Source organism: Dama dama, chromosome 25 (genome assembly GCF_033118175.1).
Source record: "Dama dama isolate Ldn47 chromosome 25, ASM3311817v1, whole genome shotgun sequence".
NCBI classification, from domain to species: Eukaryota; Metazoa; Chordata; class Mammalia; order Artiodactyla; family Cervidae; genus Dama; species Dama dama.
The window spans coordinates 48315197-48333728 of record NC_083705.1 but is presented as its reverse complement, the minus strand read 5'-3'; the positions used below and the strand labels follow the sequence as shown (position 1 = coordinate 48333728).

General features: G+C 33.5%; 1 protein-coding gene across 3 annotated transcripts in view; it reads right to left on the bottom strand.

Annotated features, from left to right (window-relative positions):
- Positions 1 to 18532, bottom strand: part of ZFR (zinc finger RNA binding protein) — an 82192-nt gene that overhangs the window by 15790 nt on the left and 47870 nt on the right. For 2 of the 3 annotated variants that reach the window (XM_061129274.1, XM_061129275.1), the window contains 8 exons: positions 17855 to 17974; positions 16608 to 16753; positions 13015 to 13177; positions 11531 to 11736; positions 10681 to 10831; positions 8051 to 8192; positions 3355 to 3452; positions 2392 to 2487 (listed from right to left, as the gene is read on the bottom strand). In XM_061129274.1, coding sequence (XP_060985257.1) covers positions 2392 to 2487; positions 3355 to 3452; positions 8051 to 8192; positions 10681 to 10831; positions 11531 to 11736; positions 13015 to 13177; positions 16608 to 16753; positions 17855 to 17974 — 1122 coding nt within the window. The remainder of the gene's footprint in view (positions 1 to 2391; positions 2488 to 3354; positions 3453 to 8050; positions 8193 to 10680; positions 10832 to 11530; positions 11737 to 13014; positions 13178 to 16607; positions 16754 to 17854; positions 17975 to 18532) is intronic. The other variant, XR_009690509.1, reaches the window with a different exon arrangement.

Genomic DNA, 18532 nt, shown 5'->3' with positions numbered 1-18532 from the left:
GAATCCAATTTGCAATGCAGGGGACACTGGTCCAATCCCTGGTTGGGGAACTAAGATAGCACATGCTGTGGGAGAACTAAGCCCACAAACTGCAACTATCGAAGCTCAAGAACTCGAGCCTGTGCATCACGACGAGTCCACGTACCACAAGCAAAGATCCCACAGGCACAATGCAGATCCCATGTGCCATAACTAGACTCCATGCTGCCAGTTAAAAGAAATATGTAAAAAATCAGTAGAAAAAAGAGTTTTTTTTTTCCATTTATTTTTATTAGTTGGAGGCTAATTACTTCACAACATTGCAGTGGGTTTTGTCATACATTGATATGAATCAGCCATAGATTTACACGTATTCCCCATCCCGATCCCCCCTCCCACCTCCCTCTCCACCCGATTCCTCTGGGTCTTCCCAGTGCACCAGGCCCGAGCACTTGTCTCATGCATCCCACCTGGGCTGGTGATCTGTTTCACTATAGATAATATAATAGAGAAGATTGAGGAATGAAAGACTACTATAGAAATAGGCCTGCAAAAAAGGAACTTTGGTTTAAGAAAGGGTTTCTCTTCCTCAGTGCTATCGATAACCAGTATTGACAACCAAAAATATCTCAAAACATTACCAAATGTCCTCAGGGGGCAAAACTGAAATGTAGTTGAGAACCATTGGTTTATGATAATGGTGATATTTCAAAATGGAGGTTGGGAGAACGAACATCACTACTAAATAAAATGCTAAATGGTATTGGAATAATTGACAATTGGTCTGGAAAGATATTGTTGGATCTACTTCTAGTCCATTTATGATTTTCTTATTAATTTATAATTATACAAGTAAGGTATGTATATTTTATCCTAGTAAAATCCAAACATTACAGATCTCTAACCTAAGCCCACTTCTCACTACTGAGAGACAACTCCTGTTATAATATAGACTATATCCTTCCAGGAGTAAGTGAGCAAACATCTGTTATAAACATAATTTGATTGGGGGGGGGAGCTCTAGAAGAAAGCATGTGTGAATAATCTATAACCTAAAACACGAGAATATTTTGCAAACAGAAAACAAAATTGTTAAGTCATAAACAGTAATGTATTAGAATTTGTAAAAATTGTAAACCTTTTATAAAACAGCAAAAATTATTAAGTTGAAAAGCAGATGAAAGCTGGAAAAATTATTTTAATATAGGTAAGTGCTAATTTCTTATAGAAAGTTATTACAAATTATGGGAAAATATGAATAACAGGAACTGGCAGTTAAGAGAAAAATAATTATAAATGCCAATAGTCACTTAAAGAAATTTAAATAAAAAATGAGACTCCATTTTTTACCTAACATGTGTTAAGAAGTGTGATCTTATCCCAAAGTTAGTGAGGATATGAAGAAAATGGTTAGTTCAACAATTTTTGGTAATTTTAAATGATCCACCGCTCCCGGTTACAATCAAAACACATTCTTTGACCTTGGAATTCTATAGCAATTGACCCTAGCCATCACGTGTATATAACACTCATAAAAGCATGACCACAATACAATGAATATTTAATAGCAAAAGACTGCAAACAATGTAACTGTCCATCAGACGGACACCAGTTAAATAAAATATGGCATGTCCATACAAAGGAAACACCAAGTAGTTAATACAGCTCTCAAAGAGCTCTCAGAATTAAGATAACCCTGGCTAGTCAACTCTCCCTAACCCAACTCTAGAATCTGTAGGTTCAGTTATACTTCTGAATGAATCCTTCTGTATCTGAGTCTTTGCTATTTAGGAACTCAAATAGTTCAACATCAAACAGATATTTGTACATAAATAAAAAAATAGGAATATACATGACATGCATATATGCATTTCTCCTCCCTGAAAAAAAATCACAACAAATTGTGCCAAATTGTGATAACTGGCCTTTAAATTATGAGAAGGCTTTCACTTCTCATTTTGTGCCTTTCTGCATTATTTGAATTTCCTAATTTTATGCATTTTTTGGATAATGCATATTTCTAAATGTTAAAAAATTCCTTATACATTGTTAAAATATCAACAAAATCCTGCATAGGGAGATTAATAGTTCATTTAAAATTTTCTTTGTATCTTTATGTATGTACAACTAATAATTGCACCTATAATATTTTTAAAAAGTAATAAACACTGTGAGAAGAGTTAAAAAAAAAAAAGAGGAAAATACAAAAAGAAAATCAAGTATAATTCTCAGTTAAACAGTTAAAAAGTTAAACAGTCTGATAAGACCCTAGGATTTCTCATGAGAAAAAGAAAAAAACTCCATTTAGGAAATGGAAATAAAGTTGATAATTAGACATAAGATGAGGCTATAAAAAACTGCAGAAATATTTCTGAGACGTTTATTTTTCACATACAGTAACATATTACTTACCCAGCTTGGAAAATCAGACCAAGTTGGAACTCGCTGACAGAGGTCCCGGAGAATACGTATGATAATCACACAGGACTGTAGACCATTAGCTCTAGCCTTGAGAGCAACACAAAAATCAACTGAATTAATCTTAGAAATATTAAAAATGTCCCTTGATGAAAAAAAAGTTAAAATACCACTGTTCAATGGAAGCTCAGATAAAAATAAAACAAAAATAACCACGCTTAAAATTGGATTCAATGAGCTGCCATTTACAGCGATATTTTATGCCAGGGTTAGTATTTAAAAGCTGGTATTTTAGGTCAAAGTAAACAGATTATACAAGAATAATTGTTCTTGATCCCCTGTGAACCTTGACCTGTGTTCATTTAAATCAGTAAACTTAAAAAAAAAAGTCTGCCTACATTAGAAATAAAAGAAAAAGTAAAGAGCTAAAAAGTTTGTCTAGGGACTGAAAGATTAAGGAAATCTGTTTGGTTTCCTTTCTGTGCCTTTGCATAACTGCAAAGTCACTAAACCAAACAGCTGCTTCCTTACCTTTCATTCCCTACACTTATTAACTTAAGAGAAAGAGGGGAAAAAATCTTAAAACTATACACAAAGCTTTAAACACATATTCCATTATTTAAAGCAAAGTTAATCTGCAGCCTTATGGAATATAATATATATACACAAACATGTGATGTTCCTGAACAAGTCAGCTTCAAATATAGCCACTAAAAATAAAAATAAAAAAACCCAAACTACAAAACATCCCCAAAATCCTAGTTTATTGTCAAATTAATAGTAACTGCAATATGCAGATCTTCATACCCAGCTTTCTATGTTAACATATTTTCTCTTATTTAATTTAAAATAGTATTGCTTGGGCAGTCTTTTGAAATGTTTAAACACAGTTAAACATGTTGTACTGAACTACTCTCTCATAAGGCTACAAGAAAAAAGTAAAATGATGTTCCGAACCTGGAACCACTTAGCGTGGCGTAGAGCAGCCAGAGCGTCAAGGCATTTTTGCCTGTCCAAGACGTCCGGTGGGTCTTTCACCATACCCGAGGTTACATCTAAAATGGATTGAATTGGCAAAATGCAGTGAGGAATGGGTGTTTGACCAGGTGAGCAAGACACTTCCTTAAAGTAGCATCAGTGTCACATGAGCCATTTGAGGCTTTTGTCAGCACTTTAAAGTAACCCAGGAAGTTATTTAACAAATTTACATAAATATAATATGAAGATCAAGAATTAAACTCTTTAATTTAGAAATGTAATAAGTAATTTCTACAAATATAAACCCTACCCCACCAAAAGAAATCAAAAGGAAGGATTACTGGATACAGTGCACCAGCACAAAGACAACAAGAGGGAACACAAAAATCCACCTTAATAAATGAGAATGTACAGTAAACTATCCTGTTTGTTCAGTATTTTAAATGGTCACAGGTTATTTTGGGACTAAAATGTCAAAGAACTAATGATAAATATGGGATGATCAATGTAGTAACAATCACAGAAAAAATAAGGAGCCAAAAACAGGCATTTCTAGGAGTTCAATGGTTTCTCTTCCACAAGAGAACTTTAGTTGTAAAGGAATACATTGAAATGCCCTTTAAAATTCAAAGTTCCCATAAAGTATTCCAGAAAGAATAACTGGAGAGAAACAATGAGTAAAGTAGAAAAGGGCAACAGAAACTAGCATGGTTAAACAAAGTATAGAAATAGAACAGATACAGTAAGCAGAATGGTTTGATGATAAATATGCAGAATCTTTTAAGTTAGAGTTTATAATAACTGATTTTAATCAATTATTATATTAAAACATAAATGAGTTATATAAAACTTGAGAAGAAAATCTGAACCTAAATCAGGGCAAAGGTTAACTTTATATTAATAAACTTCGTTGGAGGGCCAGCTTACATTCATCTAAACATATAGGTAAAATGCATATAAAAGTTGCTAATCAAACTATTCATAATTAAATCAAATTCACAATTCTTGGTGATATTAAAACATTTTCTAAATATCGGAAAATAACATGCCAGGCAAGTAATTTATTGAATTTAGCAGCCTTCGAGATGGAAAGCACCCAAATTAATGGCACATTTAGTATATGATTTAATAAATCATTGAGGGTACCAAATGAATATGAGACAAATGATGAAATATATGATAAAAGAACACATGAAAGATAATTTTAAGAGTACCACTGCAGCTCTGGGCAAGTTATTTGATGGTATATTTTTATATGAACATTCAGAAATCTTAAGAGATACTTGCCCTTATTTTGAGTAGAAGACATACTAAAAAGCATATTTTAAAAGTGATAAAAAAAATTATATCCCTTGTCTGGGCTTTCTTTTCTTAGTTCTTACTCCTTAAATAATCAGATGGCGTGGATTTTCAGAGAACATATTAGAAGGGAGATTTACAGATGCTCAAAAAACACTGTGTGGCATTCTGAAAATGAACACTGAAAGAGGAACCTGGGCACTATAAAGAGTAGCAACTCAGAAATTCTAGAAATTTTTAAAAAACCAATAAATAACCTCAAAATCTGCAAGATCAACTACTGAATCCAAAAATATAGTGAATATAGTAAGAAATGGGCTATTCTGAAAGAAGGAAAAAGGACATCGGAAAGCACAGCTAATTGAAGAACTAAAAAAAGAAACAACAAAAAAAAAACCACTCCCCAAAGTAAGGTTATAGAACAGGCTGAAGAAACCTTTCCATGTCCCTTATTTATTTACATTATTTGCGAAAGCTAAAATGCAAATAGGTGATAATGTGCAATCTCTAAAGAAGTTTCTGAATCTTAATGTTAATTCATGTTTTAATTTCCTCCAATGTAAGAAAAAGTTTTCTTTTTGCACACATTTATAACTTCAGAAATTTAAATTAATGATAAAATTTCAAAGATGCCAAGACACCTATTGCAATTTAAAAACAAATTAAGAGCTATAAGTAGGAAACTTCTGTCAAATTTAGAGTGTGGATTTTTGCACCCATTCTATATTTCAAGTGGATTAACCCCTTAGATATATTGTACTAAAATCACACTTGCTTCTTAATACCCAGTTAACAAAACAAAAATTAGTTTATTTAAAAAAAAAAAAAAGGCAAATTCTTATCCTACGAGAGGTATTTTATGAATTTTAAGGGGTTAATCACCAGTTAGAAGACACGCTGTGTCCACACTATTTTATGATTAAAAGTTAATGGGAATATATTATTTAAATTAACATGGTTATGTAAAATATATAATCCACCCAACAATTTAAAAACTAGTGTGAACACTGCTCAATTCTAGAAGAGACAAAGACAATACAAACAGAACAGCCACACAAAGGACAATAAATGCCAGACTCTGCATCCAATATCCCTCTTTAAATCAAATGGCAGGTGTGACACTGAGCTTTTGAAAACCTTGGTCAAAAATCCTTCCGATGTCTTGGCAGCAACCCCTGACAGGAATCAATTCCCTCTGCTAGAAGGCTTTGGACCGGGCCTGATAAGCTAAAGGTGGAAAAAAACACACACAATACTTGACTTGCTACAGAAGAGACGCTGTAGCAAGGGTTAGAACATTTGAACAGTTTAAGCTTCACGTCAATTAAAGGTTTACTTAATGTTTAACTGCCAAACACAATACTGTAAAATAGATTTGTCATGTGTTTAACAGTTATTTGGAAAATTTAATCATATCCTTTAAATAATTTTTGGTATTAAACAGGACCATTACGCATTTAAGAGCCTACCACAACTATGTGCAAGTCACCAGTCTCGTGGTTTACAAGTACTCTTCCGGCAAAGCCTTCCTTACCCTTGGACTAACTCCCCAAAGCAAGCTAGAGGCTTTAAATGATTTTAAGACACAGAGCATTCAGAGCTGCAGTGAGGGAGAATACATACCGTTATTCTGCAGCAATCTTCATTAATGAGGCTAAACACATGGTTTACTGCAGTTATCTGCAGCAAGGAACACTATCAATGTTTCTACACTTTTTGCACATCCAACTTTTCAGCTCAGTGTCTTGAAGAAAATCTTTCAATTTTGGACTGATCATTTCTTTCACCATAATACTTATGAAATTGAGAACAATAATTCTAACTCAAGTCTGGGTCAGACAAAAGTATAATTTTGTTTCCTTTAGAAGGGATAGGTTATTAAAGACTATTACAAATATGATAATTATTAATTCAGGCTTTTGCAACAAAATAAAATGACTCGATACTGTATAAATTTAAGTAAAACTAAATATAACTAGACAAAATGTGCTCTGAAATAAAGTTAAGTGGTTATATAAGTATAATTTCATACTAAATACAGTAACTTTTATCTGTAACATAATCAAGATTTCCTTTTCAAATCCTGAGTCATATGCTGCATCCAAATTGACCAGATTGACTCAGGAACTGTTTTTCCAGCAATATTCACAGCCAGACCTTGAGTGGAAATTCATGCTCATATAAAAGATCCTTTACATAAAACCCACTTCTTTTTAAGATAAAAGCTTATACAATGTACAAGTCCTGATATGTAGTATATTTATATTATGTATGCAAAGTTAGGCAAGTCTCTTAATGATCACATTTTTAGTAAAAATGTTCTTTTCCTGGGTTGTGTAAAGCCCAGTGCCTTAAAAAAAAAAAAACTGCTTTGCTGTAAGAAAACAAATTTAAAGGGACCGTAATTGAGAGCCTACTCATGCTATTTTAGACAAATTAATTTTAAGTATTCTTTTCTCCTCTATCTGTATCACAAAGTAGTATCAGTGTAGACTATATAACTCCATATTCAACCAATTAAGATGTACAAAAACAACATGAAAGGAAACAAAGTAAATTTTATCTGACCCATAAAACAACAGAACCAACATACCGCAGACACTGACCATGCTTTTTGGCTTAAAAGCTTTTGAAGCTTTGAAAATGTTATAGAACAGTCCCTAAAGCAACATTGCTGGCACCAGCAGGATTTCATAGTCTACAATTGCAAAGTAAGTTAAAAACCCCTAATTGTGCTATAACTCACTAACTACGCCTATCATCATTTATTTCTCAAATCTCTGGTAGAAAAGTGGGGGTCAGATGCCCAAATCTAAGTGCATTAGGATGCTCTGCATTTATGAAAGCGCTCCAAACTAAAGAGCAACCTCAGAGAACCAGAAATATTTACCTCAGGACAAGCCAAATCCATGATTACATATATAACAATGTCTCTTAAACTGTTATGAGTATTCAACCAATTTTACTTATGAAACTTGCTTGTCTTTTTTAAAGACAAGAACAAGGACCTAAAAGAAGTTAAATTTGTGGCCCTTTACTAGCAATATTTAATTTTTCATAAGTCAACTATGCTTATGACTAAGAATAATTTAAACTTTTCCAGAAATCTGAGGTTAGCAAGAAAAGAAAAGGAAAAAAAAATCAAGAAAATTAATAATACCATGAGTATTTTATATAAAAGTACATTACTAAAAAGACATTAATAAAAGATCTGGGAAATAACCTTAAGCAAAACTAGTTGCTATGTAAGTTAAATCTATCAGATTCATATGTAATGCCAGCATGTTGCCTTCTAGGGCTTAATGCCATCTTAAAGAGTAGGTAAATGGGAAAAAAAGAAGTTAATAAAAAGTAGAATGTTTAATGGCTTTCCAACCTCCTTCCCTCATGTTCTCTTCTCGAATAATTGGAGATGTCAGGGTGATAGTGACTTGCATTTTGGGTTCCACACATGAGTTCAAAATTATTGCCGCTTCAGAAACAGCACATTTTATGTCATACTTCTCAGGACTTATAACCTATATAATGAAGAGCACAAGAAGTTAGCTGGCCCTCTTACATTATCAAACAAAGCAGTTTCATTATAGCTCTTTCACTTTCTCATACTACTTTAACCATTTTGTAAGGACTAGATCATATACTATTTCCCTCCAAGCCTTGCAAAACATGCAAATTATAATCTCTTGCTCCTTTTTCCTTTTAGAATTCCTTGTTCAACTAATTACCATTATTTGTATCATATGAGTTATCTGTATGTGTGTATGCACCTTTTAGATGATGAATTTTTGGATGAAAGAAACACTGCTATAGTTATTACCATACCTTCCTAAAATAGCACCCGGGTAACTAGTATTGCAATATTTGCAGAATATGAATGAGACTAAAATAGATACCTGAAACTAACAGGAGCCATAATTCAACCATACCCAGTGCACCTTGTCTGTGAAATCAACAAATCTACATTTTATTTTTATTAGCTGGAGGCTAGTTACTTTACAATATTGTAGTGGTTTTTGCCATACACTGACATGAATCAGCCATGGATTTACATGTGTTCCCCATCACGATACCCCTCCCCCCTCCCTCCCCATCCCATCCCTCTGGGTCTTCCCAGTGCTACATTTTAAATCAGGGAGCGGAAAAAAAAAAAATAAATAAATCAGGGAGCAGAAAGTCTTGCTCAACAGAAAAAGCAAAACAAAACAGGATTCACTGCAATTTAGTATACATGTAATAAGCTTCAGTATATATGAACAAAGGAAGACTCTAGAAATTACACGGAGTGCTCCCAGTATACGATCTAAGTTCACTTGGAAGGACTGATGCTGAAGCTCCAATAGTTCGGCCACTTGATGTGAAGACCCAACTCACTGGAAAAGACCTTGATGCTGGGAAAGACTGAGGGTAGGAGAAGGGGCGACAGAGGATGAGATGGTTGGATGGCATCATATTCAGTGGATATGAGTTGGAGCAAACTTCAGGAGATAGGGACGGACAGGGAAGTGTGGCGTGCTGTAGTCCATGGGGTCGCAGAGTTGGACATGACTTAGTGACTGAACAGCAACAACAATCTAGGTTCAAATTCTAGCTCTGCTACTTTACTAATGATGTGAAGTTGGGCAAATATTTAACTCCCCATACCTGTTTTTATAAAATGGGAACAGTAAAATTTATCTAACCTGTAAGACTGTTAAGAAGAATGAATGAATTAACTACACAAAGAACTGAAAACAGTGCCTGGCACACAGTATCATGTAGATGTTAACTATGACAGTGATGATGATAATTCTATCTCTCCTGCTTATCCACTGTACAAGTACAAATTGATGTGGAAACTGTATTTTGTTTTTGGGCTTCCCTGATGGCTCAGATGGTAAAGAATGTGCTATAAAGCATTAGTTAGTTCAGTTAGAATATAACATTTTCTCCTTTGTAGTTTTACAAAACACAACAATTTAAGATTTTTTTTTTGCAAATTACATAATTTTTCAAAGTCCTCAAGCTTCTTTTCCTCCCTTTTACTGCCCTGGCAGCCTCAAGAGATAGTAACAAGTAGACACACAATGACAATTCTCCTGGCTCCTAATGCTTAAAAAGACTCATCCACAATTAAAAAAAATCTCACCTCTGGAACAATGGTAATATAAAGCAAACAACAGTAAGTGACAGAGTCATCAGAGCTCCAGTTTAATAGCATGCCTCACTATCCATTTTGGTATCGGCTGGTCTGCTGTGGTCAGGTACTATTTATTCTAACATTACTGTAGGACACATGCTACCAATGAAAAGCCAATTCTTGAATTTCAAATACCTAAATAAGTTTTATACATTATTCAAGGAACCTCTGTGTTAAATTCCAGTCTGTGATTCTGACAAGATACTGTAATAAAAATTTTTTAAATTCAAACTTAAATAAGTTTTGTTTTTGTAGGACCAAAAAGGGATATTCTATTAATTGAATTTGCCACAACTTACTGGATAGAGACAATGACAAGTCATTGTTACCGTTATAACATGCACCAAATGGAAAGTAATCATAATAAAGCTGGGAAAATTCAAATCAGAAAGTCTCTATTTTAGTTACTATATTTTATTTAAAACATGTATTCAACTAAATAGGCAAGAAGTGCATGAATTCTAAAACTTTAAGCTTACTATACATACATGTGCTTTGTTTAAAAAAAAAAAATCAAAAAATGAAATTTTTCCCTGAACAACTGTCTTCTCTTTTATGATTCAAATCTTGGAAAAAGAACAGGAAGAGGACATGTGCTGCAGTTTTACATTTTAAAATAAATTAGCAAGATGGCTTCATGTTGAAGAGAAGCACCATAAAACCTAAAAAAACAAAGTAGAAAACTGTGCTACCAATTTGTACAATCAAGCAATTTGGAAAGTCAAGCCAAAACTTTAAAGGCTGGCTTAGGTTTAAGCTGAAGCAGTTAGTCCTGCCAAAAACTTCTGAACTAGACAAGGGGTAAAAATGAACATTTCCATAATACTTACAGCAAGCTGCTTGGGTAGGTTTTCTGCAATACGGCTTAATAATGTCTTTGAAGGTTTCTCTGAGCACAGCAAAACAAGGTTGACATTTCTATCTCCTCGGAGAAGTAATCCTTTCGCCAATACTCCCACTCGCAAAACTCCTTTTAAAGCTCTGGTGAAATCAAGTTATATTATGACATTTCCCTTTTTAACCATAACCATGATAATCTCTCAACACACAGTGGTAAATGAAATAATTTTTACATCATTAAGATTTGTATCAACTATAGTATAAGAACATTTAATATTTTCAGAAATACCCTTTATTTAGATAAGAAATATGAAAAAATTAATAAATCAAGAGCTAAGTTCTCAGGAACAACTGCAAAGCAAAGGCCATTAATGCCTTTCTGTCTCATAAATTAGAATAACAAAAGTCATGTTTAATATACACAGATATAAAGATGTTGTTAAAGTTTGAGCTTATTCATGCTTATGGGTCAATGTGTTAAAGATAAAATGAGCTGTTAGAAGAAAGAATGAACATGGAACAGATGCAACAAATGAATAAACACTGAATAGCTGAATGCAACTGGAAAACTACAATGGCTGCTTTGAAAACAGACTTGAAATAGTTTTATATAAGTTAATATACAATGAGTAAATTACAAGGTTTGAGATTGTATGAAATTATACTATTTTTCATTTCAGCAGAAAGCAGCTGAATACATTTAAAACCTAACATAAGCATAACACATGTAGACTGGTACCAGAGAAATTTTCAGTCTTTGTAACTTTCATTTCAAGTATAAGGTAAGTCTACATAAGGAAAACCAAAACTATACAAAAGTAAAAATCTCTGAAAACACACCTGTCTTTACCTCCCTCTTTCTTATCATCTCCCTCTTTGCTCTTGCTCTTCTCGTGTTCAGACAAGCTGTCTGAAACAAGTTTTAAAGCACGTTCAGTGATAGAAACAATTTTCTGAACCGCCTGTAATTCCTCTTCAGTTGGATAAATGGTAGCATGCTTTGTCATTACATAACGGTCATCAGATGAGTCAGGACGACGTAAGGGCTGGAGATGGGGGGAAAAAAGATAACTCTATTAAAAAAATGTTTTCCAAGCAAAAGTAAACTATTATTTTTCAACTACACATATGCTTGTTGCATTTTTCAATAAGAAAACCAGTTATACTGAATGTCCACTTAAAGCTATCTTTTCCTTTTTTTCCCATTTTGGTAAAAACAAAAATGTAAACTGTAGAAAGGTACAGTATCGAAAGTAGGTATGTATGTTATGCACTCAAAACAAGTAAAGTTATAATACATACCATCTAAGGTTATGAAAATACATTTTATACAATTTTATTTTATTTATTTATTTATTTTTAGTTCTACCACTTTATTGCTACCAACCCATCTCCCTCCACCCTCGTGCACACATGCTCAGTCATGTAACCCCATGGACTGCAGCCCACCAGGCTCTCCTGTCCATGGACTTTTCCAGGCAAGAATACTGGAGTGGGTTGCCATTTCCTTCTCCATTTTATACAACTTTAAAAACAGTTCTGAAACGTTTTGCTTTTAACAAAACAGATTTTACAAATGCTTCTTCTATGGAAAGACAAATGAGAAAGAATAGGTTAAAGCACAGGAATTTAGACTGTTTCCTTCTAAGTGCTCTCTGGAACACCAGAACAAAGAAAAAAAAAATCATCTTGTTTTCTATAGATTGAACTTATATGAAATGCTCCTCATAAGCCAGGTATTTTTTATCTAGCTTCTACAGAACGCAGACTCTCAAGATGCACCTCTTTTCTACAGTTCTCCTAATACATCCACTGTGTGTTATCTCCAACCATTTACCTACCCCTTGTGTGTTAGTTGCTCAGTTGTGTCCAACTCTGTGACCCCATGGACTCTACCTACCCCTTATCATGCACTTAAATTTAGAAGTAGTGGTAGGTTTTGAATGCTAAAGATTTGAAAAAAGGACTCTAAACCATACATAATGGGAAGACAGAAATAATTCTAAAGCCAAAGCAACAGCATTCAAAATTAGTTGTTCTTGATAATCTAAACAAAGGCAAAAAAAAAAAAAAACCTCTTAAGATCTGCTCCGTTAGCTTATACTGAAAGTAAGAAAGATTCATGGAAATTCTACAAAGTCTTTACACAAAAGGACATGAGTTGAGAAAGTATAAAAAAAGAAGAGAAAATTCTAAATCAGATGAAAAACATATTGAGATTTGGATATTATTAAGTCTAAAAATTAGCTCTTCAAACTTTTATTTTTCTAATGCTGAACCAGTCTTACACTTTCACTGTCTATGTAAACAAAGTGGACACTCACTGCAGGCCCCTGTGGCTGGGGAGGCATGCCTGGTCGGACTCCCAGAAGGCCTAATGGGCCCGGGGGACCATGAGGATAGCCTCCATCAGGCATTCGGCGGCGATCATCCCAATGATGCTGTTCTTCCTCCATTCTTCTCCAGTACATGTCCTCTTCATAACGTCTGAAACATAAAGAATGATACTGTAAGCCACTTAGAAAAATACACCCCAAGAATTTACATCAGTAATAATATAGAAAGTAATAAAACCCCCCCAGTCAGTCTAGCTAACACCTTTCTTTCCCCCTCTGTATCGGATTACATTTGCCTTCATCAATTAGTGAATGAAAGTGAATCCCAATGAAAAGATGAGAAAACAAAAGATAAAAGCAAAACAAAATTTCATAGTCTGAAGACAGAGTTGAAAAAACAAGCACCAGAAACCTCACAGTTCATTCCAACCTCTCCCTCTTTACAGAAGAAATTGTAAACTTAAATGCCTACCTAATGTGGCCAGACTAATAGTGTGTGAGTGAAAGACTCAAAAAATACATTCAGGAATTTTCCTCATGTCTTTAAAGAAATGTGCTCTCTATTTTTTTTGTGAGAGAGAACTTCTTAAGACAACCTTTAATTTCCTCATCTGATACAGACAGAGACAAAGACATTTTTCTACAATGAGCAAAAACAACAGGGATAAATGGCAACTCACATCCCATCTCACTCTTGGGGACATGCTAAGGATGATGGGAAGTATGATAAAGTAGGAAAGCACATGCTCTGGCTAGAGACAAGAGGGCAGCACAGCTATTAATTACTGTCACAAGGGAATACCAGATGGTTATCCCAAGGTCAATCAGGACTTTTGTGAAATCTCATGGTCTTTAAATGTTGATTCATGGTGGTGTCCAAAAAATACTATGGGCACCAAATAAAACACCCATGGGCTGAACTTGGTGGGCAGTTAGCGTGTAGCCTCTGTTTTAATGGTCAACATTTTTGGAATCTAATTTTTCATCACATGACTCTCTCCCTCTCAGTTCTATCTTTGCCTTCAGCTTCAAACTAGGATACCAATAATTCCCTAGGCAGTTGTGTCTTTATAGCAAATTTTTGTTAACAATAAATTTTTACTACACAAATTCATTTAATACAAAACATAAGAAAGAAGTATGCTTCTCAAGTAGTACTGTAGAAACCATCAATTTCTTCAGGTCAGGAATAAGCAGTGCTTTCTGGGTCATCCAATTTAGGACAGATAGAATCATACTTCTAATTTTATTCAGGTCTTGAGAGAAAATGAATAAAAACAGCTTGAAGGCTCTGGAAAACCATGTTCATTCTAGTTTTGAATAATCTATTATTACTAATGATGTTTAGGTTACGTAAGGGTATATTTAAATATCAACTGTCTACCAATTCATACTTGGTAAACATAGTATACTATAGTGCCTAACACACTATATGCTACTTCCTGGCATACAGTAAGTCCTTAGTAAATATTTGATAAAGCAGTAAAAGAGGAAATAACGGCATAATCTAGATATAGAGAAAACTTGCCAGTGCATTACAAAGGCAGAAATTTCATAAGAAGAAAGTTAAATTTAAATACATAAAAAAATAAAAATTGATACATAAATAACAGTAAAGATTATTTAAAGATAACATGTTAATGGGTTAATAGCTATAAGAAGTACTTGTACAAATCTGTTAACAGGTTAAGTTAACAAATGAATAGGCAATTCACCACAAAAGAAATTTAACTGATTAAGCATGAAATAAAAATTTAATTTGCCAATAATACAAAATTGAAATAAAACTGGCTTTCATGTTTCTATTTCTCACAGGTAGATATTTTAATAAATTATAGGAGCAGCCCTCAAAGTGTGGTCTGGGTAGTCTAGGTAGTCCTTGAGACACCTTCAGGGGGATTCATGACATCTAGTTACTCTCAAAATAATATTTGCCTTCTCTATTCTCTTTCTCCTATGAGTCTACAGTGGAGTTATGCAGAGGCAAAATGTGTTATCACAACCTGTTGAGCACAGAAGCTGAAGGAGAATCAGGCTGCCTTAAGCTAGACATTAAAGAGATCTGCAAAAATGTAAAACAATGTCATTATTTCTGGTGGAGAAACAGTTATTTATAGTTAGCATATTATATTTAATGTTATTATATTAACAAATACACCTGATTTAATATTATAATTATTAATAACATTTAACTACATTTAAACAAATACAAAGTTATATAAAAATAAGTTCCTAAATACTGAAACTTCTCAGTTTTCATTTCTAATACAATGTTGACAGCCTATAACCCACATACACAAAAACTCTTCAGAGTCTTCAATAATTATTGAGTTATAAAAGGTCCTGAGACCAAAAAGTTTGAATATCACTAAGTTAAACTATCTAGCACAGGCAAAAGTACAGGTATCTGTCAAACATTTTTGCTTCTGGGATTTGATTAGTGTCAACTGATAGTGATTTATACAATAATACTGCCTCAAGGATGGTCAATGTAATAACAAAAATAGGGAAATACTATAAAAAAACTCTAAATATCTAAAAATATATGAAATGGGTTATAAAGAAAATTTTACATCTGCACAAAAAAGTATTACATACCCATGGAAAATAATTTCAGCTTACTTTTTAAAAAAGTTGGTATGTAAATGAAAAGAAGTGGTTTATAAAAACTTGTACACAAACAATTATGGCAGCAGTATTCATAACCCCAAAGTGGAAATAACACAAATGTCCATCAATTGATAAACAGGTAAGTAAAATGTGACACATTTATGTAACGAAATATTATGCATGCATAAAAAAATTAGTACTGATATATGTAATAACATACACGAACCTTGAAAACATCATGCTAAGTGAAAAGTAGCCAGGCACAAAAGTCAATATGTTTTATGATTCCATTTATATAAAATCTCCAGTAGAGGCAATCTACTAAAATGAAGTTTATTAGTGGTTGCCCAAGAATAGAGTGAGGAGTTGGTGGGGGAAATAGGTATGGATTGCTAAATGGGTTTGTGGTTTCTTTTGTGGGTCATAAAGATGTTCTAAAATTGACTGTGCTGATAACTACACAACTCTGTGAATAAAACCAATGAATTGTGCCACTTAAAGATATGCCAGTTATATCAATAAAACTAAACATTTCTGTATCTACTGAACATATTTTCTCATTCCTCCTTTCCTGTAGCCTCTAAGTTTTTAAAACAAACCCCACACATTATTAACATCTAGAATCTACTCAATCTTATATTTAGGATATTTTTTATCATGTAACCAAATGCTCTATTTTGCTTATTTTAAATTGAGGCATTTATGATTTTAAACTATTTATGTATTTAAATATATAAAGGATATTATTTCCAAAATAAGTCCTAATACCAAGGACATGGTCAAATATTAGAATAGCCAGAATAACTCTAATGCATTTCTTTCCTAGACCTAGTGTCTCCCTCACAAGTGAAAACTAAAAATATTTCATATAAATCTGGATTGCTCTGAATGGGAGTCACATACTCAGAACAGCTAAGTTTCTTAGAAAGTCTAAACCACCTATCATGGGTACTAAAAGTTAAAAATACTACCTCATTTCCATTCTCCAGCGTTCTTCCTCTTCTCTTCTTCGCCAATACTCCTCTTTCTGCATCTGCTTTCTCATTTTCTCTTCTTGAATCTTTCTTGCTCGAATACTGGGCTTTACTTCTACTTGCAAATCTGGATTTACTTTTTTCTGTTAACATAGATAAGATGTTTGAAAAACCAGCAATCCTTCCAACAATCTACACATATCTTAAATCATACAATCCCACATATTCTTTCATCATAGAGGCTTTTATTTGCAAATCTATTATAAGAGTAAATGCAGTAAAATAAGTTGAATCAGAGAAAAACTCAAAATACATTCATAAACGTTCTTTCTTCCTTCCCATCCCCAAAATTCTTGGTTGTTCAAGTTTAGTACACAAAAAGTACTTAACTTAGTGTTAACCAATAAAAGAAATCCTTGGGAGACTGATGGGTATTTAATATTCCTTTGTTTGTTTGTAAATAAATTTTTCTAGATATCCGAGTGTGGGGTTAAAATCTTTTTTTCATATAGAAGTACTACTGCCCCTTAACAAATTATTTTTAATCTTCACCACTTCTGTGTTTAGAAAACATGAATCTAGTGCATAAGTCCAACCTAATTAAAAATTTTATTTAAAGTATTTAGACTTAACTTATTACTTGGAAGTGTTTTCAACAAAAAATTCCTCATCTCAAAATTCACTTTAACAGAAATTCTGCTAAGATAAAGGAAATGGAGACGTGACACTTCTTTCAAACACTTCCTTTGAAGCAACTATTTTTACATGGTTACTTGATCCAAGTAATGTCAAAGTTTTATTTTGCCACTAGAAATAATGAAATACGACTACATTGCTTTTTCTTAAGTATAACAAAGGTGACAGGTACTCAGTTGTGTCCAATTCTGTGACCCCAAGGACTGTAGCCCACCAGGCTCCTCTGTCCATTGAATTCTTTAGGCAAGAACAATGGAGTAGGCTGCCATGCCCTTCTCCAGGCAATCTTTCAGACCCGTGGGTTGAACTCGGGTCTCCGGCATTGTAGGCAGATTCTTTACCATCTGAGGCACCAGGGAAAGCCCTAAGTATAACAAACTAGTCAATAAAAACTAAACATCTGACTCTCTAAGTGAGACACGACATGCCAACCTGAGAGTGGGAGTTCATGGACTTAGTGAGTTATATTTAGAAGCTTTATTTTTGCATCTAGAATGTTCCAAACCATATAAAAAGAGAAAGAGAAAAATAGCTGAAATTTTCCTCACTTTATATTGAAGTCTGTGTCTTCGTCCTTTTAAATGCATCTCCTTGGCATTGGGATCATTAAAGCTGCACTCGCATAATTTGCAATGAAATCGAATCACTTTTCCTTCATCATTTCGTACCTTGATGTCCAGAAAAAAAGAAAAAGTCAAGAAATCACAACAGGAATGTCATAGGTGAAGATTTCACTTATAAACCCATCTCATGAGTTGTAAATAACTTTCAGAATTTAAAGTTAGAAAAGGAGGGGGGGGGCAATGTCTATACTTTTTGAAGAGGACATCTACAGAAATGAACAGGGTTAGAATTTTTAACTGTACAATGCAAGATGTGTTGCCATGTATTTGTCTATTTTCCTCTATATGTAAACATTTAGATTTTAATACAATAGACACCTTCAATTCTTGAAAAAATATTTATTGAATACCTGCTCCTGCCAGGTACTGTTCTTGGAAATGGAGCTAAAGATGATCAAAGGCATTATTCTCATTTATTTCTACAAAGCCCAAGACTTTATACATGTACAACTTTATTGAAAACCAATGTCAATTTTTTTCTAACTGCACAACCAGTTAGGAAGACAAGTAGACTACAATGTTATTAAAAGTTGTTAAAACTTCAGCAAGTTTTAAAGATTGGTTCTAAACACAATCCTCTGAAGTTTAAGATTACTTAACCAA